The 19,759-nt window shown below is 34.2% G+C and overlaps 1 protein-coding gene across 1 annotated transcript; it reads right to left on the bottom strand.

Moving 5' to 3' along the window:
- Positions 1-10,006: 10,006 nt before the first annotated feature.
- Positions 10,007-18,953, bottom strand: LOC117122245 (ubiquitin-conjugating enzyme E2 W-like). The gene is made up of 4 exons (XM_033267777.1): positions 18,037-18,953; positions 17,329-17,484; positions 16,762-16,837; positions 10,007-12,006 (listed from the first exon to the last, which is right to left on the bottom strand). The coding sequence occupies exons 1-4, from the start codon at positions 18,154-18,156 to the stop codon at positions 11,993-11,995; spliced, it is 366 nt and encodes a 121-aa protein (XP_033123668.1). The 5' UTR covers positions 18,157-18,953; the 3' UTR covers positions 10,007-11,992.
- Between the last annotated feature and the right edge of the window lie 806 nt (positions 18,954-19,759).

Raw genomic sequence — 19,759 nt, 5'->3', positions numbered from 1 at the left:
TAGAAAAAAACATAAAAAAAAAAAAAAAAATCCCGGTAGGGCCTTCAGCCTTGAATGGACACCAACCGGGGGTCCATGCAACCCTCCTGGCTCTAGCCTCGGTTTCTCGCTCCCTTGCAAAGTGCTTACCCGTGCTTATTTTATAACCACGAAGTATGTCCAAATAGCTTTTAGATAGGTCTATTATACGCATTATACAGTGGTAATTACAATAATTGAATCAGCATTGGAGATGCTTTAAAATATGCATTTAATTAGTATAAATTACATTGTCAATTTTGCCTTAATAATTAAGTTGAAAGCTCGTATCTATTTGATCAGTATGTGGACGCCTACTAAAGCGGACCAATAACCTATATTGCTTTTTTTTTTCGAGTGTTCGATTCCATACCAATTCTGATATCTCCATTTTTGATAGCAACTTGATATGAGGCGGATTTTTACATTCAGTCAACATACCGGTACTACAAGCACACAGAACCGCGAACTTGGGTTGACGACAGACCTACTTAAATAATGCCCACATATATACATACATACATACATACACATAATACATACATAATACATATATACATACATATATAATAAATCTGTGCTTGTTGAATGGATCTGTTATAGTAGAGTACCAGGGGCGGATCCAGAATTGTATGGTACTTTACGTCACGGTACTGACCGTGCTCTTCCGGAGAGTACTGTACTGTACAGTGCTACAGTGCTTATTTCAGTGGAGTTTCTAGGAGTCTTGAATGGGGAAGGGGATGAAGGGGAGGCTGATGGGGGCGCGAAGGTGAAGATGGGGTTGGGAATCGATGATTAAGTGAGGGGTATAGCTCTCAAAATAAGGTGATATGAGGTGATTTTAAAATATTTTTTTTTGTTTTGCTTTAATCGTTTCCACTGGGAGAGGCGACTGGGGAATGTCTATAACTATACCAGTACCTAGATAAATTGATGTTTCTTTTGAATATACAATGCATTAAATGACTGTAAGTAAAAACAGTGTGCAACAACACCGTTATAATTCCCTATAATTATACAAACTTTTTGATATATTACATCAAACAGCTACCACAGTGTCTATTAACGAAAAGACTAGCGTAAATAAAGGCCTTCTTGTTTATCAATATATTATCGATGTTCGTCGAGACTTCGAAGATTATTCATCAATTATCTGCAACTTTTTTTTGCGTCATAGCATTATTGTCTGGAACACATACGCTGTCCTAAGTCACAGTAACGGTCGCTGTTGTCCTGCAATGAAAATATATGACGCAAGAATGACGTCATAAAATAATTACAGTACATTTGTGCGCTGTTTGCTCTCCTGGATCAAGAATGAGCCTGTACAATCTTATCATAAACGCTGTGCTTGTAGCCTATTGTGATTCTTAAGCGTCGGAGAACAGAGAACAACCTTGCATCACAGGTTTTTTTTTTAATTGAAGCTATATTGAAAATTTGGAATTTAAAATAATGTATTATTTACAATAAATTAAATTATATTATTATTAAATAAAAATATTTCTAATCATACGAATCTAATTTTTATAACAGTTTCCAACATCATACATTTCCATCACCGAACATGAATGCTAACACGAAACATGAAAGTTTAATGTATAGTCAACATTAAAAATTATTCCAAATATGCCTATATCTTCTAAATTACCCAATTTGGTATTCAAATTAATGAATTATTTACAATAAATAAATTAAATTATAATAATATTAAATCAAAATATTTATAATCATACGAATCTCATTTTTATAACAGTTTTCAACATCCTACATTTCCATCATCGAACATGAATGCTAACACGAAACATGAATGTATAATGTATAGTCAAAATTTAAAATTATTCCAAATATATCTTCTAAATTACCAAACATAAGTTACCCAATGAATTTTTCGTTTTCTTCGGTAGAAAATCGTCGCGCTGACATTTTTTTCAGATAAAAAAAATACAGAGCGAGCTTGCTCTTATAAAAAAAAATAACACACTGTGATTGGCCAATATCAAAAATTTGACAACTTTTTGACAGACAACATCAAAAAAAGTTGAACATGTTCAACTTTTTTTGATACAATTTGATTATATGTGATATGACGTCATCGTGCCCATATATGGGCACATCACATTTTTTTGTCACATAAAATTTGATAGTGTAGACAAAGCTTTAGAGGACTCCGTTGACAAAATCGTCGAGCTATGAGGTTAAGTAGAAAATTTTCCAGCAACACAAGCAAGCACACAAGTATCAGACTAAAGTTCTACAAAAAAAAAAAGGAAAAATGAAACAATATGGGGTTCAGTGCGAAATTCTCAAAAATTAAACAAGAACATGAAAACATATTGTTATGAAATTAGGCTCTGTTTTTGCGAGACTGGATAGCGCGCATGCACAGAGCACAGCCAAGAAGCTGATGACGGATGACGGCGTGATGGTTGTTATTAAACGCCGTTTTCGAACAAAGGGCCGCACCAACAAACGTGATTTTTTTTTTTTGCTAAACGCAAATTCCTCACGGTAAAATTAGTAGGCCTATCAAAGTTGTAACAACACATCATCACTGATGTGACATGGGAAACATTTGTCCAATAATTTGAAATAAAGACCATCCTCCAAAAAACGCCGCAAATGAAATCTTGAAAAAAATATATTTGCAGCGGCACGTAATTTTGATAATTTATAGTATTCCTTATGAGATGTATGAATAATGGGTTATCGATTGCACTTTGTTTGAAGACAACGTTGCATGTAGACACATAATGCGTTTAATTTGCGTTACAACGCTATACTAATACATTAAACCGGTGCTGTTCTGATTAAACTACTGTGAACCAACTTACAGAGGATATTCAAGTATAATTAATATTCATGTTTGCTCTTCATACAGTTAACCGATCAATATCAATAGACGAGCTCATTACTGTACTATCTTTGTACGTGGTACCGAAGAGAATAAAGTAGGCCTACGACATTTTTGAAAATTATATTGATGTTGATATATTGTTTACGAGTACATAATTCAACTGATTAAAGAGCAGAAGACGTTTGTAATTTCACCGAACATGAAGGCTGGAGAATATCTAGTGAAGGCAAACATCATAAAATACTGTATCGTGTTATATATCGAACGTAATAGCAGACAACTTACTTCATCATCATTAAACAGTAACGTGACAAGCTAAGTATCAACGCGATACATGATTAATAACAACGCTACGTTATAGATGTGGAAAACTGTCTTGATAGGCCTACCAATTTTGACTTATAGCTTGCAGCAGTATGCGATTCTGAAAAAAAAAAAAAACTAGCCAGGAGGGATCAATTAAAGAGCAGAAGACGTTTGTAATTTCACCGAACATGAAGGCTGGAGAATATCTAGTGAAGGCAAACATCATAAAATACTGTATCGTGTTATATATCGAACGTAATAGCAGACAACTTACTTCATCATCATTAAACAGTAACGTGACAAGCTAAGTATCAACGCGATACATGATTAATAACAACGCTACGTTATAGATGTGGAAAACTGTCTTGATAGGCCTACCAATTTTGACTTACAGCTTGCAGCAGTATGCGATTCTGAAAAAAAAAAAAAAATAGTCAGGAGGGATCATGAAAACGTTTGGTTATTGCATTGCTAAAGCAAAACAAAAAGTGTTAGTATTTTGCAGGTCCACTACTACCACTCGAATTCACAGGGAAGGTAGGGGCAATGCGAAGTGCAAAGCGCAGAGCGGGGGTGGGGGTGGGATGGTGTTTAAGTTTTGGTCTAAAATTGCTTGACCGTATTACATAGCATGTATAGCTGCTAAGTTGAGGGGTGTTGCTGGTTATAGATACTGTCCACACCCACCTCAGTGCCACCGTGGTTGTGCGTCTCCCTCCAGATGCGTATTGAGCCTTATAGATGGGATGTGAGATGGTACAGTACATGGAATTTAAATCGAAAATTAGCTGCATTTTCAAATTAACATGCTCTCCTTTCTTTTTTCACTTTTTTTTGGGGGGGGGGGTGGCTACTACCCATACCTCCCCCTGGATCTGCCCTGATTCACGCCCTGATTTTGTTGCAATGTGGAGCTAATCTTGGGGGATGTGAATCTAAGACCACTGAATAGGAAGACGAGCTTAATAATAACCACCGCAAATATTAGCTCACATTGATCATGTTCATAAAGCATTATTAACTTTTTAAAATCCAGTTCAATCTATACCATGTAAAGGAGAAACCTGATAGTTAAACATATTTAAGTTATTCAAATGTTTAGGTAATAGTGATAAAGTTTAAAGCCCATGCAAATCTGTGTTGATCACAGCATTTGTGAGTGTTTAGTTGATTTTTTTTATCAGATTTCGAAACTCTAAATTAACATGTAAAATCTGTTTTATAATTTAGTGCAAGTAAATTGTAAGTGTCGTAATATTCTCCCAAGGGAAGTCAATAAATTATAAATTATGAATTATAATGTTGATTAAGTCGTGCATGGACGGTGTTCAAAACCGTTTCGGACAGTTTATGGACATTTCCATTTTGCTGATAAGGGGAAACAGTGAAAAAGACTATGGAAAAGAAACTAAGGAAACAGTAAGAAAAAATATGCATTGCTGGAAGTTTCCGTAACCATAGTAGTACCCCACCCTTTCACAGTATCCTATTAATACTCTCTGGTGTTATCTATATGATTAATATAGAATCCTCTCCTGGATTATAGACCCAGCCATTATGAGAGTACCATAACATAGATGGCCAGAATCTTATATTGCAGACTCAAGAGACGTCAAACAAATTTTACAGAAATTTGTTTGTCCTCCTGCTTCTCTTGTAATTGCCATTAACACAATTGATATCTTTACATACACATTTTTATTGTGTTTTTATTTTATCAAAGTCCAACAGCGCCGTGAATAAAGTCACCATTTACGGCCCTTGAATAAGGTCATATATTAATGAGATAAACTATACCGTATCATGGTAATGCTGGATTAAATATATAGGCCTACATTACAACCCGTAAAGGATATGCGAGAACGAAAAAAAATGCTTAACCTCGAGCTATGTATTTTGTTTGATACAGTATACGAATACGAAACCGCACTAGTTTTTGAAACATTCACGCAAAGCAGAAATTTTACACGCCAGAGCATTGCAATCAATAAGGACATGATCCACTCAGAAAATAGACCTACCATAATAATAATATGCTTGATTATAATTATCATGAACACATACGGTAATTTATATTTTCATTAAACATAATTAGCATATATAAAGAGATAATACTTGAGTATGATCGGGGCGATAGTGGCGCAGCCAGGGTAAAATCAGAGGGGTGGAAAATTTGCGTTATTTTACGTGTAGAATTTAGAGTTTTCACCGTTAATTTCTATAAAACAAAAAAATTCAGCTTGAACGCAAAGTGTAAACAAGAAAATAAATTGGTGTGAGGATACTCATAATAATCATTTGGTGTCATTTGGTGTGAAGATAATGATTTCATAATCATGAACCCCAGATGAAGGCCTTATTACACGCACAGCAGTTCATATATAATATTTGTTCACATCACCAATCACTTACTAATATATCGGGTTGTCTTTAAATTTTGATTAATTTGAGGGGGGTCAGAACCACCTTGACCCCCACTCTGGCTGCGCCACTGATATAATTAGGCAACACTTTGGATACTATAGTATGAACGTTATTGAGGCACAAGCGAATTAGTGCGCACGGTGTACCAGGTGAAGAAACGGACTGTGTGAACGAATGCAATATAGGCCTAATATGACAATAACGTATTGTATGTTTCCATTAAAATTAAAATATATGCCTAAGTCTCTATTAATTGATAACTACAAGATTCTTGTTTGGGGTCCTTAAAAAAAATATGGACAAAAAGTTTTAAAATTCACTGATGTAACAGTAGAACGCCGTTACTCAGAATGGAACAGTTTTTTGGGTTGATGATTTGCTCGCAGAGAAATTGAGTGGAAGAATAAGTTAAGACTATCTAAAAGCCCGACTATTCATACCAATTTGACTGTCATTTCTATTACAAACTGTTAGAAAACAGGCTCTGTGTGTTCATGTCACTGATGTAACAGTATCGGGACGCCGTTGTTACATCGTTACCCTTTGGATTGATGTACTTTTGATAATCAAACTATAAACAAATCTGAAATATTTAAGTTTTGTACTGAAATATAAATTCATTTTCACTATTATTCAATAAAAACACAATTAGATAGATTCTAATTCACTTTTTAAAAATTAATTTAAAAATTGCAGGAATTTTTGTCACACAGAATCTTTATTTTTTGTGTGGGACGCCATGAGGTTAAATGTGATAAAAAAAGAAATACCATTTTAAAATTAAACATGTGTGGTATCACTTGAAAGGACTTTTTATGTACTATAATGTCAAATAATATTTATTTAAACATACTGAATAGTGTCCCAACAATGCCACATTGTATGTACACTAGCTGTTAATTTTGACCTTTAGCAAGTGATTCGGGTGGCAATCAATCCCACGACCTCCACATAACTAGCCTGGCGCCATAGCCAGTAGACTACCGAGCTTGCTTAGTGACTAGTTTTCAATCCGAAATCCGAGGTATTTGGGGACGTACCAAGTACGGTACAATAACACGTCAGGTAGGGCAAAATCACTCCTATGATATTATCCTGACGCAAACTCACATCGATATAGTTATAATAGTTAAGCTTGGTTTCCATACAATCGATCACCCTACCGGCGACAGAAGGTTGAACCTGGTTTAACTTTGCCAATTGCGTTGTAGATGAATCGGTGGTGCTTCCCCGATTGCGTCAGGGTAGTTAGTAATGCACCCTCATTTGTCTGCAACGCAATCGGTAAAAGCTCGGTTACTGCTAACTGACCTGACGTGCGCAATCGGGAAGACACCCGATTCGTATGCAACGCAATCGGCAAAGTTGAACCAGGTTCAACCTTCCCGACACCTGTCGGCGACTGTCGCCGATAGAGTAAGGGATTCTCTGGAAACCAAGCTAAAGTTTAACCAGGGGCAACCTTCCTGACAACTGTCGCCGATAGGGTGAGCTATTCTATGGCAACTAATGCTTCAGTTATACGCTGATAATTTAATTAAAACAAAAACATCAAAGCACTTGGAAATCAATTGCCTGTATGTTTATATGTCATTGGCCATTGGCACAATTTCTTTATGGTTCGTAGCGTTAACTAACGTCATAAACAAGTAATAATTAAGGAGTTATAGGCATACACATTGGAGTTAACTCCTACACACATCGATCATTTTTGCCGTTTGTTTATATTTATTCGACCGATATTGTTTCAGTCGCTATAAAAATTCAAGGAATTTTAGCATACATCTAACACTTTAAAAAAAAATCATTTTGATTAGGCCTACTTGCATCACCACCGTACATTTTAGTTGAATGTGTCCATTTCAATTTGTGAACTTTTTGCTGTTTTGTATTGGTGTATCTTTTATTTAACAATCTGATGTGTTATTATTGGTTGTTTTTGACGCATCCTCTTTGCAATCTAGTGTGTGTGCGTATATAAGAAACATAGGAGTGATGTTTAGCCCTAGCTGACGTGTGATCGTACCGAATATTCAGTAAATATTTGCGAAGAAAAGTCGCTAGTGATTCAGGTGGGAATCATTCCCACGACCTCCAGATAACTAGCCTAATGTCCATAAACACACTAGCCACTAGCTAAGCGCAAGCTCGTTGGTCAAATGGTTATGACACCAGGCTAGTTATCTGGGAAATCGAATCACGACTTTTTTTCTCAAGTATTTAAGAACGTATTTGGGAACGTATCACGCCTATGATGTTTTCCTGAAGCAAACTCACATCGAAATTATTATAAGAAACTTAAGTAAACCTACTTTTTTGGAGCATCGTCGTGAATCGTATTTGATAAGCCTGGTTTCCATAAAATCGCTACAGTGTTTTCAGTGCAATCGTTGCACCACGTAGCAGTCCCCGACGCAATCAAGAAGGCTCCCCGATTCGACCGACCAACAACATCACCACCACCACCGAAAGCTGTCGGGAAGGTTGAACCTGGTTCAACTTTGCCGATTGCGTTGCATACGAATCGGGTGTCTTCCCGATTGCGCACGTCAGGTCAGTTAGCAGTAACCGAGCTTTTACCGATTGCGTTGCAGACAAATGAGGGTGCATTACTAACTACCCTGACGCAATCGGGGAGGCACCACCGATTCATCTACAACGCAATTGGCAAAGTTAAACCAGGTTCAACCTTCTCGACAACTGTCGCCGGTAGGGTGATCGATTGTATGGAAACCAAGCTTAACTATAAACTATATCGATGTGAGTTTGCGTCAGGATAATATCATAGGAGTGATGTTTTGCCCTACCTGACGTGTTATTGTACCGTACTCGGTACGTCCCCAAATACCTGCGAAAAAATCAATTCGATTCCCACCCGAATCAGTTGCGAATTTGATTAGATTGACTAAACTAAAACTTTGTGTGAATGCATTTAAATCAGTTTTGCGCTTATTTGAGTTTTAAATCAATATTTGTTTTTCTTTTAATTGCTTATTACGTCTACATATCAATCCTATTTGACCAACCAACAGACACTACATAATAATCAGTGTACTTTTTGATTGATATTATGAAAAGTATGGAATGACCTTTCAAAATCTATTGTTAGTTTCTTCTTGACCTTTAAAATCTAATAGGCCTATCGTCATTGTAAACGACTGGAATAAACTATGCCATTGATCAAATCAATCAACACTTATAATATTGGTGACATGAGTTCATAAAATCAAACGCAGCAAGTGATGCCCTAGGAGTTGTTATTGCGGATTTGATTAGATTGACTATACTAAAACTTTGTGTGAATGCATTAGTAAACCAGAGTAATCTGTTCCCCGAGTAAACAGACATTGTTTGTAAACACTCCCAGTGTGAACGGATGAACATCAGGTTTGTCTCAACTCTTCTTATATGAACGCAAAATGCCAGTTGTGATGAAAACACGACAATGGCTAGCCTGAGTTCCAGGCCCTAATTTTAGGTTACTCACTCTTTATTGCACTTAGTGAATTAGGCTTGCCATCTCTAAATTAACTTTCTCGTTGGTGGCGCTGTCCAGAATGAGAAAAATAATAAAAAATAAGACAATGGCAACCGTTGAAACTGTGCCCCAGGAACTTGGGGGTCCAGGGTTCAGTGAACCTGCTATAGTTCCACCACTGCATACAAATCGGTCAAATGGCCACAGTGAATTTTTGATTTATAACACGCTGAGAGCTGCACCAAGCTTTGACGTTTCCAGTGTGCTTCCACTGCTTTAATAATAATAATATTACTTTTTACAGATGATCGGTGTCGGGCCATAAAAAAACAAAACAAGGTGTTTTCTATCCAAAGATGTTTGGTGGGCCGCACACATAGGGTTTTTAATTCATTTTCGCGGGCTGCTAGACAAATCGCCCACCTGTTATTTAAAGTGATGTCGTAGACGACAGCAAAAATTTTAGGCCTAGTTGTCAAATAAAACAAAACAGTATTAGTATTTTAAGTACTATATCATCTACACATGCAGCGATTGGATTTATTATTATCCTTGAATATATGGTCTTTAGTGTAATTTTGTTCTGTAAAAAAAACTGGAAGTAGTATCCAGCGACTCAGAATTTCATATGAACCATGTTGTACATACAAATAAAATATCTTGTTGTATGTGTTTTTGAATATTCGTGTGTGTCATGGAATAGTCAATTAGGTGATAATTTGATTTGTTTTCCATTTATAATGGTTATGATGACAACACAATAGCAAAGTTAATACTCTACACTTTTGTAACTTAATATTGTCACTGTATTGAGTTACAGTAAAAAAAAATCATATTTGCATATTCATAAACATGTATGTTTATGTTTAAATCATAATATTGAAGCTGTTGTTTAAAGAAACAAGATAATTTCAAACGAATTTTCATCATAGTAATTTACTTATATTTGTAATTTGTAAATAAATCGCCCAATCATATTATTCAGGTAATTATAGAATATTCAACATTTGATAAATATCAACAATTCTCAACACCAATGGTAAAACATTCTCAACACCAATGGTAAAACATAGACACGAATGTACCTAAATAATGTAATAGGGAGTTCTCGCAAGCTTATGAAAACAATAACGAATACGTCATCAAATTGTTAGACAACCCTTCCCCTACAGCAGCATATTTGTCACAAAGTAAGCGATTCATGCCTTTTGCATGAAGCAAGGATCATATTCAGCTCATACAGCATATTGTTAAGAATGTTTAAGGCACGAATGATGATAATGATGACGACGTATTCGTATTCGTTATCTTTTTCGTAAGGTTGCAAAATCTCCCTAATACAATAATGAAATGTTACTCTGCAGACTGAAATCGTCAAACCTTGCAAATCATGTAGTTTTAATGATTGAATCACTTTTTAAAGTAAAATTACACACAGCTGTGTAAAAAAATTACAATTTTCATAGCGATATATCACAAGATAGCTACCCTTCTGCATGCATAATAAAACTCAAATACCATGCATTTCCTGCCCGTTAAAGCTTTTTCCTTTCTAAATAAATACTTGTACTATGGTGGACATAAAAGTTGGTAGCATTATTCCACCATTTACTCCAATAGCAATGACTTGGTTATATCACATTACACAGTATTATAATGCTAACAATCAAAAAAACATAGTTGTCAATATTACTGTTGTTTATCAAATACAAATTACAAAAAATAGCAATATATCCACTATGTACAATAGATAATTATTTGAAAAATAAAAAAGATGTGCTGCCAGTGTAGAAATATTAAAAATGAAATGAAATTTTCAAATAAATCATAACTTCCAATGAAGCACAGACTGACACTATCCAGTTTTATTCAGGCCGTGGAGTTGGATGCGTGGTACAATGAGCGTACGACCACCTTATGATGCAGTGAGTTCCCGGCTTACCACTTATAATTACGCATCTGCTAATAATGTAAAACATTTTCTTGCTCTATATATTGTATTCAAAAGTTAACAACTTACATATAGAAAGTAAAGCACTTTTGCGCCAGTTTAAATCTGGAGCAAAATATAATGTTAAAGTCAGGCTTCGGAGTAAAAACCATTCTTTAATATGTTGTACAACTGATTTTTCCAAGGCACAAAGGTTAATGAGACACAGAATTTTGAATCCACCCTTTTTCCAACTTTTCCCCCAGTTTATAAATATTAAAAAATCTGTATCCCATTAACAGGTGTTTTTTGTCAAACCCCCTTTTCGTGTCATCTGGAGCCTGACTTTAAATGACAAATGGATTTTAATTTATACATATTTATTTCCCTGTTACTTATCTAACAGCACAGACATTTTGGATGGATCTGTGAAGCTTTAGAAACATAAATTCTCATTCATTAGGCTTTAAGAGGGGAGCTGATTTAAGTCATGAAAAAAATCCCAGAATTTTCGGAATTTCAACCCAGAACATCCTCACTCACTCTCTCCTCTCTCTATATATTTTTAGGCCTTTTCAATCTCAATTTGCATCTCTGCTTCTGGGTGTTAACCTGAGGTTAATTTGAATGCCTTGCTTTCTCCTTAGTGTCTATGTGTTGGCTTCTAACTGTACTTTATATTGCCTACTTAGACTGAACATGATTCTTGGTCTTTCCGATTTACCTTCAGTTTTTGGCGTCATGCTGTTGGTTTCTTTGTGTCGGCTTTCCTGCTGTACATTTTTAAGTGTCTGTCCTCATTTACTGTCCAGACTGGCCACCACAATCTTCATAATTTGCCATCTTCAATTTCTTTTGATGTAATTAGCTCAAAAATACTATATAATGATTGTCTATTCTAGTGCAAATGAAATTAATACTAAAGTATATTTTTAAGTTTACGTTGAAGGATTCACAAAGTTGCTGATGTTTCTTGTCACACATGATCATCTAAAACAAAACAGAAAGCAACAATATATTTTATACAAGAAGTATCAAATATCTTAATTTTATTCCAATACCTTTATAACACTATAGACTGAATTCAATTTACATTCAAGAAGATGAACTCTTGTTTAAATAAAGTATATACAGTGTATTCAATTTCATAAGTCAAAATTTGTAGATTCAATATACAGTAGCAAAAAAAAGAAAAAAAAAAAGAAACACTGCTCCAAATGTCAAGAATTTGAAAGCAGTCTGTTAAAGATATAATGTACAGAATGACATAAAATCTATTTTAATATGCTCAAAAATTATTGAAAATATTATAATAGAATGGCTATTTAAAAGGGTCAGAGGTTATCAACTTCTACGAACACACAGATTATAATGACTTAAGCCCTGTCCAGACTACCTCAATACGGTCATGATGACATCACATTATAACCATATATAGGCATATTTAATATTGTGGACAGAGCATTTCAGACCTCCCTCTAATCCATAGATTTTATGCAAAGAATATAGAAATGGTATTTATTCATCTGTTAATTGGTGTAAAAATATTTTTGCTTGAAAGCAAATAATCTAGTTTTATGACATCCAGTTCAAATATTGAAATTAGACCTCTGAAATTGGGTGAAGCCACTTGAGGGAGATCTAGTTTAATCAGCTTTATTAACATGTCTTATCAAGTTTTGCTGCTTACGGTGATACTAATGGCCAGCTGACTTTAGGGAGTGAATAAAGCAATCTTATGAAATGGTTGGATATAGTTTTAGTTTGCAGAGTATTTTGTAGGACACTGTGCTAATTCTGGGGGAGACCCACTGAACTTGTGAAAAATTGGGACACACTGTCATTTATACTACTTTAGAACTATATTATTCTTATTATTTAAAGATTAAAATAAAAACCACCAAGATCTATATAGGCCTATTTGCATTTTTCGAAAAAAAAATGTAGTCATTACATCTTTTCACTTTATGCTAAAGAATTAACTTTAAAAGATGGCGCAAAAACATCACTAATAATATGAATTAACAAATGAATGATTGAAAAAAATTAGATTCCTTAGAAATATTTAACCAACTAGAATTTTAAAAAAGATATTAAGTAAACATGAAAATAAACTCCAAGAACAGAAAGAAGTAAAAAAAAAATCAAATGATCATGTATTAAGATCACATGCTCAGATATTTTAACTGCACAGAGAGATGTCATCCTATTAGAGAGACAAATAAATAGCCTAACAGGAGATCATGTATTAGTTAAAAAAACAAAATGAACAAAATGATCACACATTAAGAGGGAAAGATTCTTGGAACTATAAGGTTTGAAAAGAAAGGCTACAGTGAAATTTGAAATGGACTCATCAAATAATATATACAGTAAAACACAAACTCTGGGGAAATATATATGAAGTACAGGCTTCATTTCCATTAACCAACCCATCAAAACTTGCTGAGTATAAATGAAATTCAACCCTTTTTGCTGTCAGAATTTGGCTTTAATATCCAATTTCGATTCTATCTCAACAAAAACAGATTTAAAAAAATGAAATGAAATTTATTTTTAGACAACTCCTCGGTAATGAAAGCTATTGTACACAAGCAATTCTATTAATTACATCAGATAAATGTCACCATTACCATTTTAATACAGAACTACCTCAATCTCAACATTTTCTTTGCATGACTACAATTTGTAAAGGATGGACAGTAGACTAATGCGTTTTCTACCTAGCCTATGTGTTTTGCATTTAAAAATCAATTTTAGTTTATAGCTGTGAAATTTAACTTTGTTAAAGTGTTGGTTGAGAAAAAAAATAAAACTGGTTTCACAGGATTGAATTCACGATGATAAATTAAAAAAGGCAGATGTGCGTTTAAACGATACCCCGCATTGCTGGGAGGTGGCCGGGACTTTCACATGCATGTAACCGTTTTGGAAATTACATCCCCAAATAAGTCCCCCCTAGGCCTGGGTCTGGGGGGGGGGGGAGAGTCTACAATTGACAAGTGCAAAAATAGGTAGATTGGTTGGCAGATGCAGATGGATAATAGTAAGTAGGTCCATAGGGGTTGTTAGTTGGAAGCTTTGCCTTTAGGGAGATCTCTGGGGGTGGAAGAGTATGTGGGTAGTTATGTAGGTAGGTAGATGAATGCAGGAAATGTAGGAGACTTGGTAGGTACAGTAATGAATGAACTGACTGCCGAGGTCCGTTCTCTAATTACGAATTTTGGAGGAACTTGTAAGACAGGAATTAGTATTAGTACTGTACATCTTCTGGTGGGCAAGTGAGCAGTTGAGACGATGGGCAGACAGACAAGAAGATAGATATATACATAGAAAGGCAGGTAGATGATGGGGTACTGTAGGTAATAATCATTGATTCAAAATATCTCACACATCACAGAGCACTGTACAATATACACTTTCCGTTTGATGTATGTCCACAGTAATTTATGAACTGTGATAATTAAAACAACATTACAGTACAATGTGTAATATTCACTCAGACACTGGGTTGCATCTTTGACCGACAAAAGCAATTGCTTTATCAATTTACTTTGCTTGAGACAATTCGTTTTATACTAAGAAAATCAATATGCAATTTCACAGAAAATCAGCTTAACAGCCTCTTGATTTGTGTCGCAACCACCTGATGCCTATTACATAGGGGGAAATAAATGTCATTAGTCCATGTTCACAAATCACTACTACAGCCATGGAGGTTTCTTCCTCCATGCTACAGCGTAGCTCATCTACGCTACTGTTTGAATGATGTTCTGTTTACTGTCAAAAAAATAAACTTAAACCTGGCTTAATGCATTCATTTGATGATCAAAATAACAATTTTTTATTTTCTTTGAACAATATTTTGTCCCTTGGAGATGTCAGGTATTTTTTACTATTAGTGGTTTAAAGTAATTCCCCAGTGTAAAAAATAAAAATAAAACCAAATGCTGGGTTTATTAGAACCTGACCAAAAATGACACAATGAAATACAAAACCAAGAATAATTACAAACATGTCAATTCGAAAAAAAAAAAAAAAGAAATCATTTGAGAAAGAAATCTGTTTACTGTCAAAAAAATAAACTTAAACCTGGCTTAATGCATTCATTTGATGATCAAAATAACAATTTTTTTTTTCTTTGAACAATATTTTGTCCCTTGGAGATGTCAGGTATTTTTTACTATTAGTGGTTTAAAGTAATTCCCCAGTGTAAAAAATAAAAATAAAGCCAAATGCTGGGTTTATTAGAACCTGACCAAAAATGACACAATGAAATACAAAACCAAGAATAATTACAAACATGTCAATTCGAAAAAAAAAAAAAAAAGAAATCATGTCATTTCTAGTACATAAAGATTTTGCAAATGCAATCTACTTTATAGTATTTGATGGAAAAGCAGCAATATAAAATAATGTGAGAAACAAGTTTACTTATTTCTGTTGTTACTGATTATTTAATCATCTGTAGTGTGGGGATCAAGGAATTCAAATTATAGGGGGCCCAGGTATGGACTTTTACAGATTAAAGTTCCTGACCATCTCAGCCCCACCATAGTTGAGGCTGATACACACACTTTCTTTTAAAAAACTATTTTAGATGCACTCTTGGACTTAAATTTGTAATTAATTTTCTATTTTTCCAAAACACTCTTTTAACTTTCAAAAATTAGTACTGTAGTAGCGCCACAAAAAAATCTGCCTTAATGGAGCAGCAGATTGCAGATAAATCAAATTTCTTTTGTGTAAACTGAAATAAAATATTGGTGTTGATAAACGAGAAAAGTTTTTATTGTTTTGGTTTTTAAGATACAACATTTTCACTGGAAAATTTCAGTTGATCTTCAAAATCAAGTTTTTTCCCCTGAAATTTCATAAAATTCTCAAGAATAATGAAAAAAAAAAAAAAAATGGTTTTGGCAACACGAAACCCAGGTGCAAATATTATCCACAGAAAAAAATACAAGAAAACTCAGACTAAAATTTAAAGTTTTAACATATACTATTACAGATCACTAATAAACGAAGTCTTTTTTCATTGAAATAATGACACGATCTAAATTGATGAAATTTTCATAAGTGACTTGGAAGAGTAATTTAAATATCACCTGATGAATAAACATTGTTGAAAGAGCCTTGTGCAAATGCTGTGACATTTGATGACTGATCTCACAAATTATTAGAATTCAATAAACTTGAGGCTAGTGATCGAATACAGCAATGGGCAAGTTGCAATTAAATCTTTAATTATTTTATTAAGTACAGCTGAAATCAAATTTGTAACATTGAAAGTATTTGTATTTTTAGGCATTTATGTGAAATTCATGTGTTTTGCAATGCTGATTATTTCAAGTAATGAAGTTTAGATGAAGATGTAGGTGATGATGATGAGATGCCTACAGCAGACTACAGTGGTGGATCAAAAAAGGGTGGGGGTGGGGAGGTGGTGCAAGCTGGCCTGGCCTCTCCTCCTAAATTTTTCAGAATTATTTAAAGAATGGAGTAAAAAAGGAAAACTATAAGAAAATTTAGGTCTGCGAGTGCCATTTCTGCTCATCAAGAGGTGCCCTAATCATAAATTTTCTTACCTCAGCCCCAACTATGGTGGGCTGAGGTGGTCTAGACACTCCATCTGTGAAACTCTCCCTTTGGGCTCTATTTTGAATTCCTGGATCTGCCACTGGTCTAGCATGCTGATAAGATGCTTAGCTACAGTTAAAGAATTGAAAAAACAATGTAACTTACCATGATACCACCATTTTGTCTTTTTTGGGTTCTTATTGCACGTTTTTACATAAAAACTATTATCAGGAGGTCGTTTCTGAATTAAAAAAAGATAAAACATATTTATTGGTTAAAATATTGCATTGAATACAGGTACTGCATATGTGGGTAAAGACTTGGTAATAAAGTAATGGTATACTTAACTGTTAAACCCCAACTAAATACTTTTTACTAATTTTCTTAATAAAATCACAAATCTCTTTTTTTTTCACTGTAACTCAATCACTTGCAAAAGCTTTACATTCGGAATACCTAACATGCACAGTGTAGAGAGTTAAATGAAGTCATTGTCCAGTGTTTCCCATCCCATTTGGGTAGATCCCTACTAGCTGGGTGATCTCAATTGAATTTCAACTGTCAAATTAACTGATCAAAACCATTATGAAAGCTGGTAATCACAACAATAACATTGATTTATATTTACACTAGTTATTTCTACTACACAGTAGTAACAAATAGATGCAAAGGTATTGTTTGGGCTCCCAGGGCTTCATCGAACTATTTACCATCAGTTGAGTGTTGACCAACCTTTTCTTTGCAACTACTGAGCATGCTCAGTATGCTAAGGCACACTGTTTCAACAGACAGAGCAGGAGACCAATCATCTGTAAGTATTGATAGACATATGTGACCATTGCTGTAAATATGCGGATGAACTGGTATATTGTCCCCTGTGAAAATTACCTGTAAAGAAATATGATAAAATGCAAGGCAATTATAATGCTAAAGATAAAATCACTGACTACTTTAAAGTAAGATTTGTAGTTTTGTTGGAGGTAAAAAAAAAAAAGAAAATAACTATGTACTGTACATATATTAACCTGTACAAGTAGCACACTACTTGTACAGTGTGGTAAAATGGGCGCACTGTACAAGTAGATGCTATCATAGCAAGGTTAGCAAGACCTAATCAAATGAAATACACACGATTTTAATAAAGTACAACATTATTATAATATAATGTTTTTTTCTGTAATATAATTTTTTATGTTGTTGAATGAGATGGAAAAAATATAATATATATTTCCAAACTATTAATTACAATAAGTAAATAAATTTAATAACAGAGTGGTTTTAACAAAATGTGTATAGCTAATGAAACCACTACAGAAACAGGTGGGACTTTAAATAATTGATATTGTTTTTATGATGGAAAGTATACTTTACTGTAATTTTAATTATTGAAAATTATTCTCCAATTAGTAAAAAAACTACTTTGATTGTAAGAATACTTACTTCAGGGGCATCGAATGGATATCGAGAAGTAAATTTGAACTGTAGTTGAAAGTGTTCATTTTCATACAATGACGAATCCGCACCTTGGACGTGCACATTCCACCTGAATAGAAAATGCATTACAGGAGTACATGTATTTGTCACCAGTACATTGGCAACAGTGTATGAATATGCTAGATATTAACCAATTTTCCCAGCCATCACCCTCTCATTTAATCTTCAGGCCCCATCAGCCTTTCAATTAATGGATGATAAAAACTGTAGCCTATCTAGGGGTGTTGAGGGGGGGGGGGAAGGAGGCACTCACAAAAAAAAAAAAAATGTAGTTAAAAATCACCTCAAATCTCAAATTTTGCAAGCTAACACCCTCTCACCTAATCATCAATCCCCCACTCAACTATTGCACTCCCAATCAGCCCCCAGCCCCACTGGATAAAAGTGTATGAAATGCAAGGCAGAGGCCATTAAAGTAAAATTAGAGGAAATATATTGAAGATATATTTAGATTATGTAATGTATGTGAAGTAAAAGACTAAATATAAATATCATTTCTTTTAAAATCATACTGCAGTCAGGTAGACTGACAAAGCATACTGTATACACGTTTCAGTAATATTTAGTTGAAATACTTTAATTTATTACTTACTGTAATGTTTTAGGGTAAATTAGTACCACAACAGCAGCTTGCAATTGTTAATAAATGAGTGTACTTCAATAGAAAAGTTTAATGAATTGCTCTTACTTAACTCACAAAATGCAGAATGGAGCACAGAGAAGCCATGCTATATTAAAATCAATCCAACTGAACAAGCAGATGATAAAGATTTATTTATAAGAACTGAAAGTGAAATACTGTTAAGCACTTTAGTAAAGGAGGATTGATCCTCTAAAAGCTGCAAAAAAAAAAAAAAAAAAAAAAAAATAATGAAACTGAGAGCTAGAAGCTACCTTATAGTAAAGCAATGTAATTCCCTCATCAGTAGTAGACACCACCACCAATTATTATTAGAGTAAGGCGACACTTTCTTTATACTTTATTTTTTTTAAAATATTGTAAGTATAGAGGAGGGCGGAAAAAAATAAAAAAAATATTTTGTTTTCTTATTTTGCAAATAGTTTTGCTAAAAACATCCAGACGGAGAGAAAATAAATATAAAATTTTATTAATGAAAGTAAATAGTGAAGTAAGGGGGTGGTTAAATGCTTAAAATTCATATAATTAGGAAGAAATACATCTTTAATTTTTGGAGATTTCAAGGCAGCAGCAAGCGTAATAAAAATAAAGAAGTTTCCATCTTTTTAAGGCGTCAGGTTCGCTAAACTAGGTATAAAAAAAAAGTCTCGTCTAAGCATCAAGCATAGAGTTATTATAATTGGGCCGATTAAACGTAGAAATAGGAAACCTAGAAATATAGTAAAAAAAACGCTGAATAGTAGTCCAGCGTCGTGACATGCCGACGTTGGTACGAGTAGGTTAGTCTACAAACGTCGCCTAAAGTAATTGATTTTACCCGGAAAGAAGGAAACTCCGCTTTTCAGTTGTCTTAGGCGATTGTTTTTTGACAAACAATGACCTTTCAGAGGTCAAATTGCTGTCAAGAATATGAATTGGCTGCTTCGCAGCAAAAAAACTGGATGCTGTCAGGTGGTTTCCCACAAACAAGTGAATTTCCTTGTGTGAAATGATTTGAAAGAAGCCCAGTCAGTGGCAGTGACAGTGAGT

This window comes from Anneissia japonica, unplaced genomic scaffold (assembly GCF_011630105.1).
Source record: "Anneissia japonica isolate Jap-2015-1 unplaced genomic scaffold, ASM1163010v1 scaffold287708_len1499824_cov190, whole genome shotgun sequence".
Classification (NCBI taxonomy): Eukaryota; Metazoa; Echinodermata; class Crinoidea; order Comatulida; family Comatulidae; genus Anneissia; species Anneissia japonica.
The sequence above is the reverse complement of the archived record's forward strand: the minus strand, read 5'-3'. Positions and strand labels throughout refer to the sequence as shown.

Bases quoted from the DNA above. Each gene is read 5' to 3' on its own strand.
- LOC117122245 (XM_033267777.1), bottom strand. From the start codon at position 18,156: ATGCATTTTCTATTCAGGTGGAATGTGCACGTCCAAGGTGCGGATTCG. The intron at 17,485-18,036 runs GTAAGTATTCTT...ATTTCTTTACAG, and splicing joins ATCCATTCGATGCCCCTGAA to GTAATTTTCACAGGGGACAA. The intron at 16,838-17,328 runs GTTGGTCAACAC...TTTTTAATTCAG, and splicing joins TCAGTAGTTGCAAAGAAAAG to AAACGACCTCCTGATAATAG.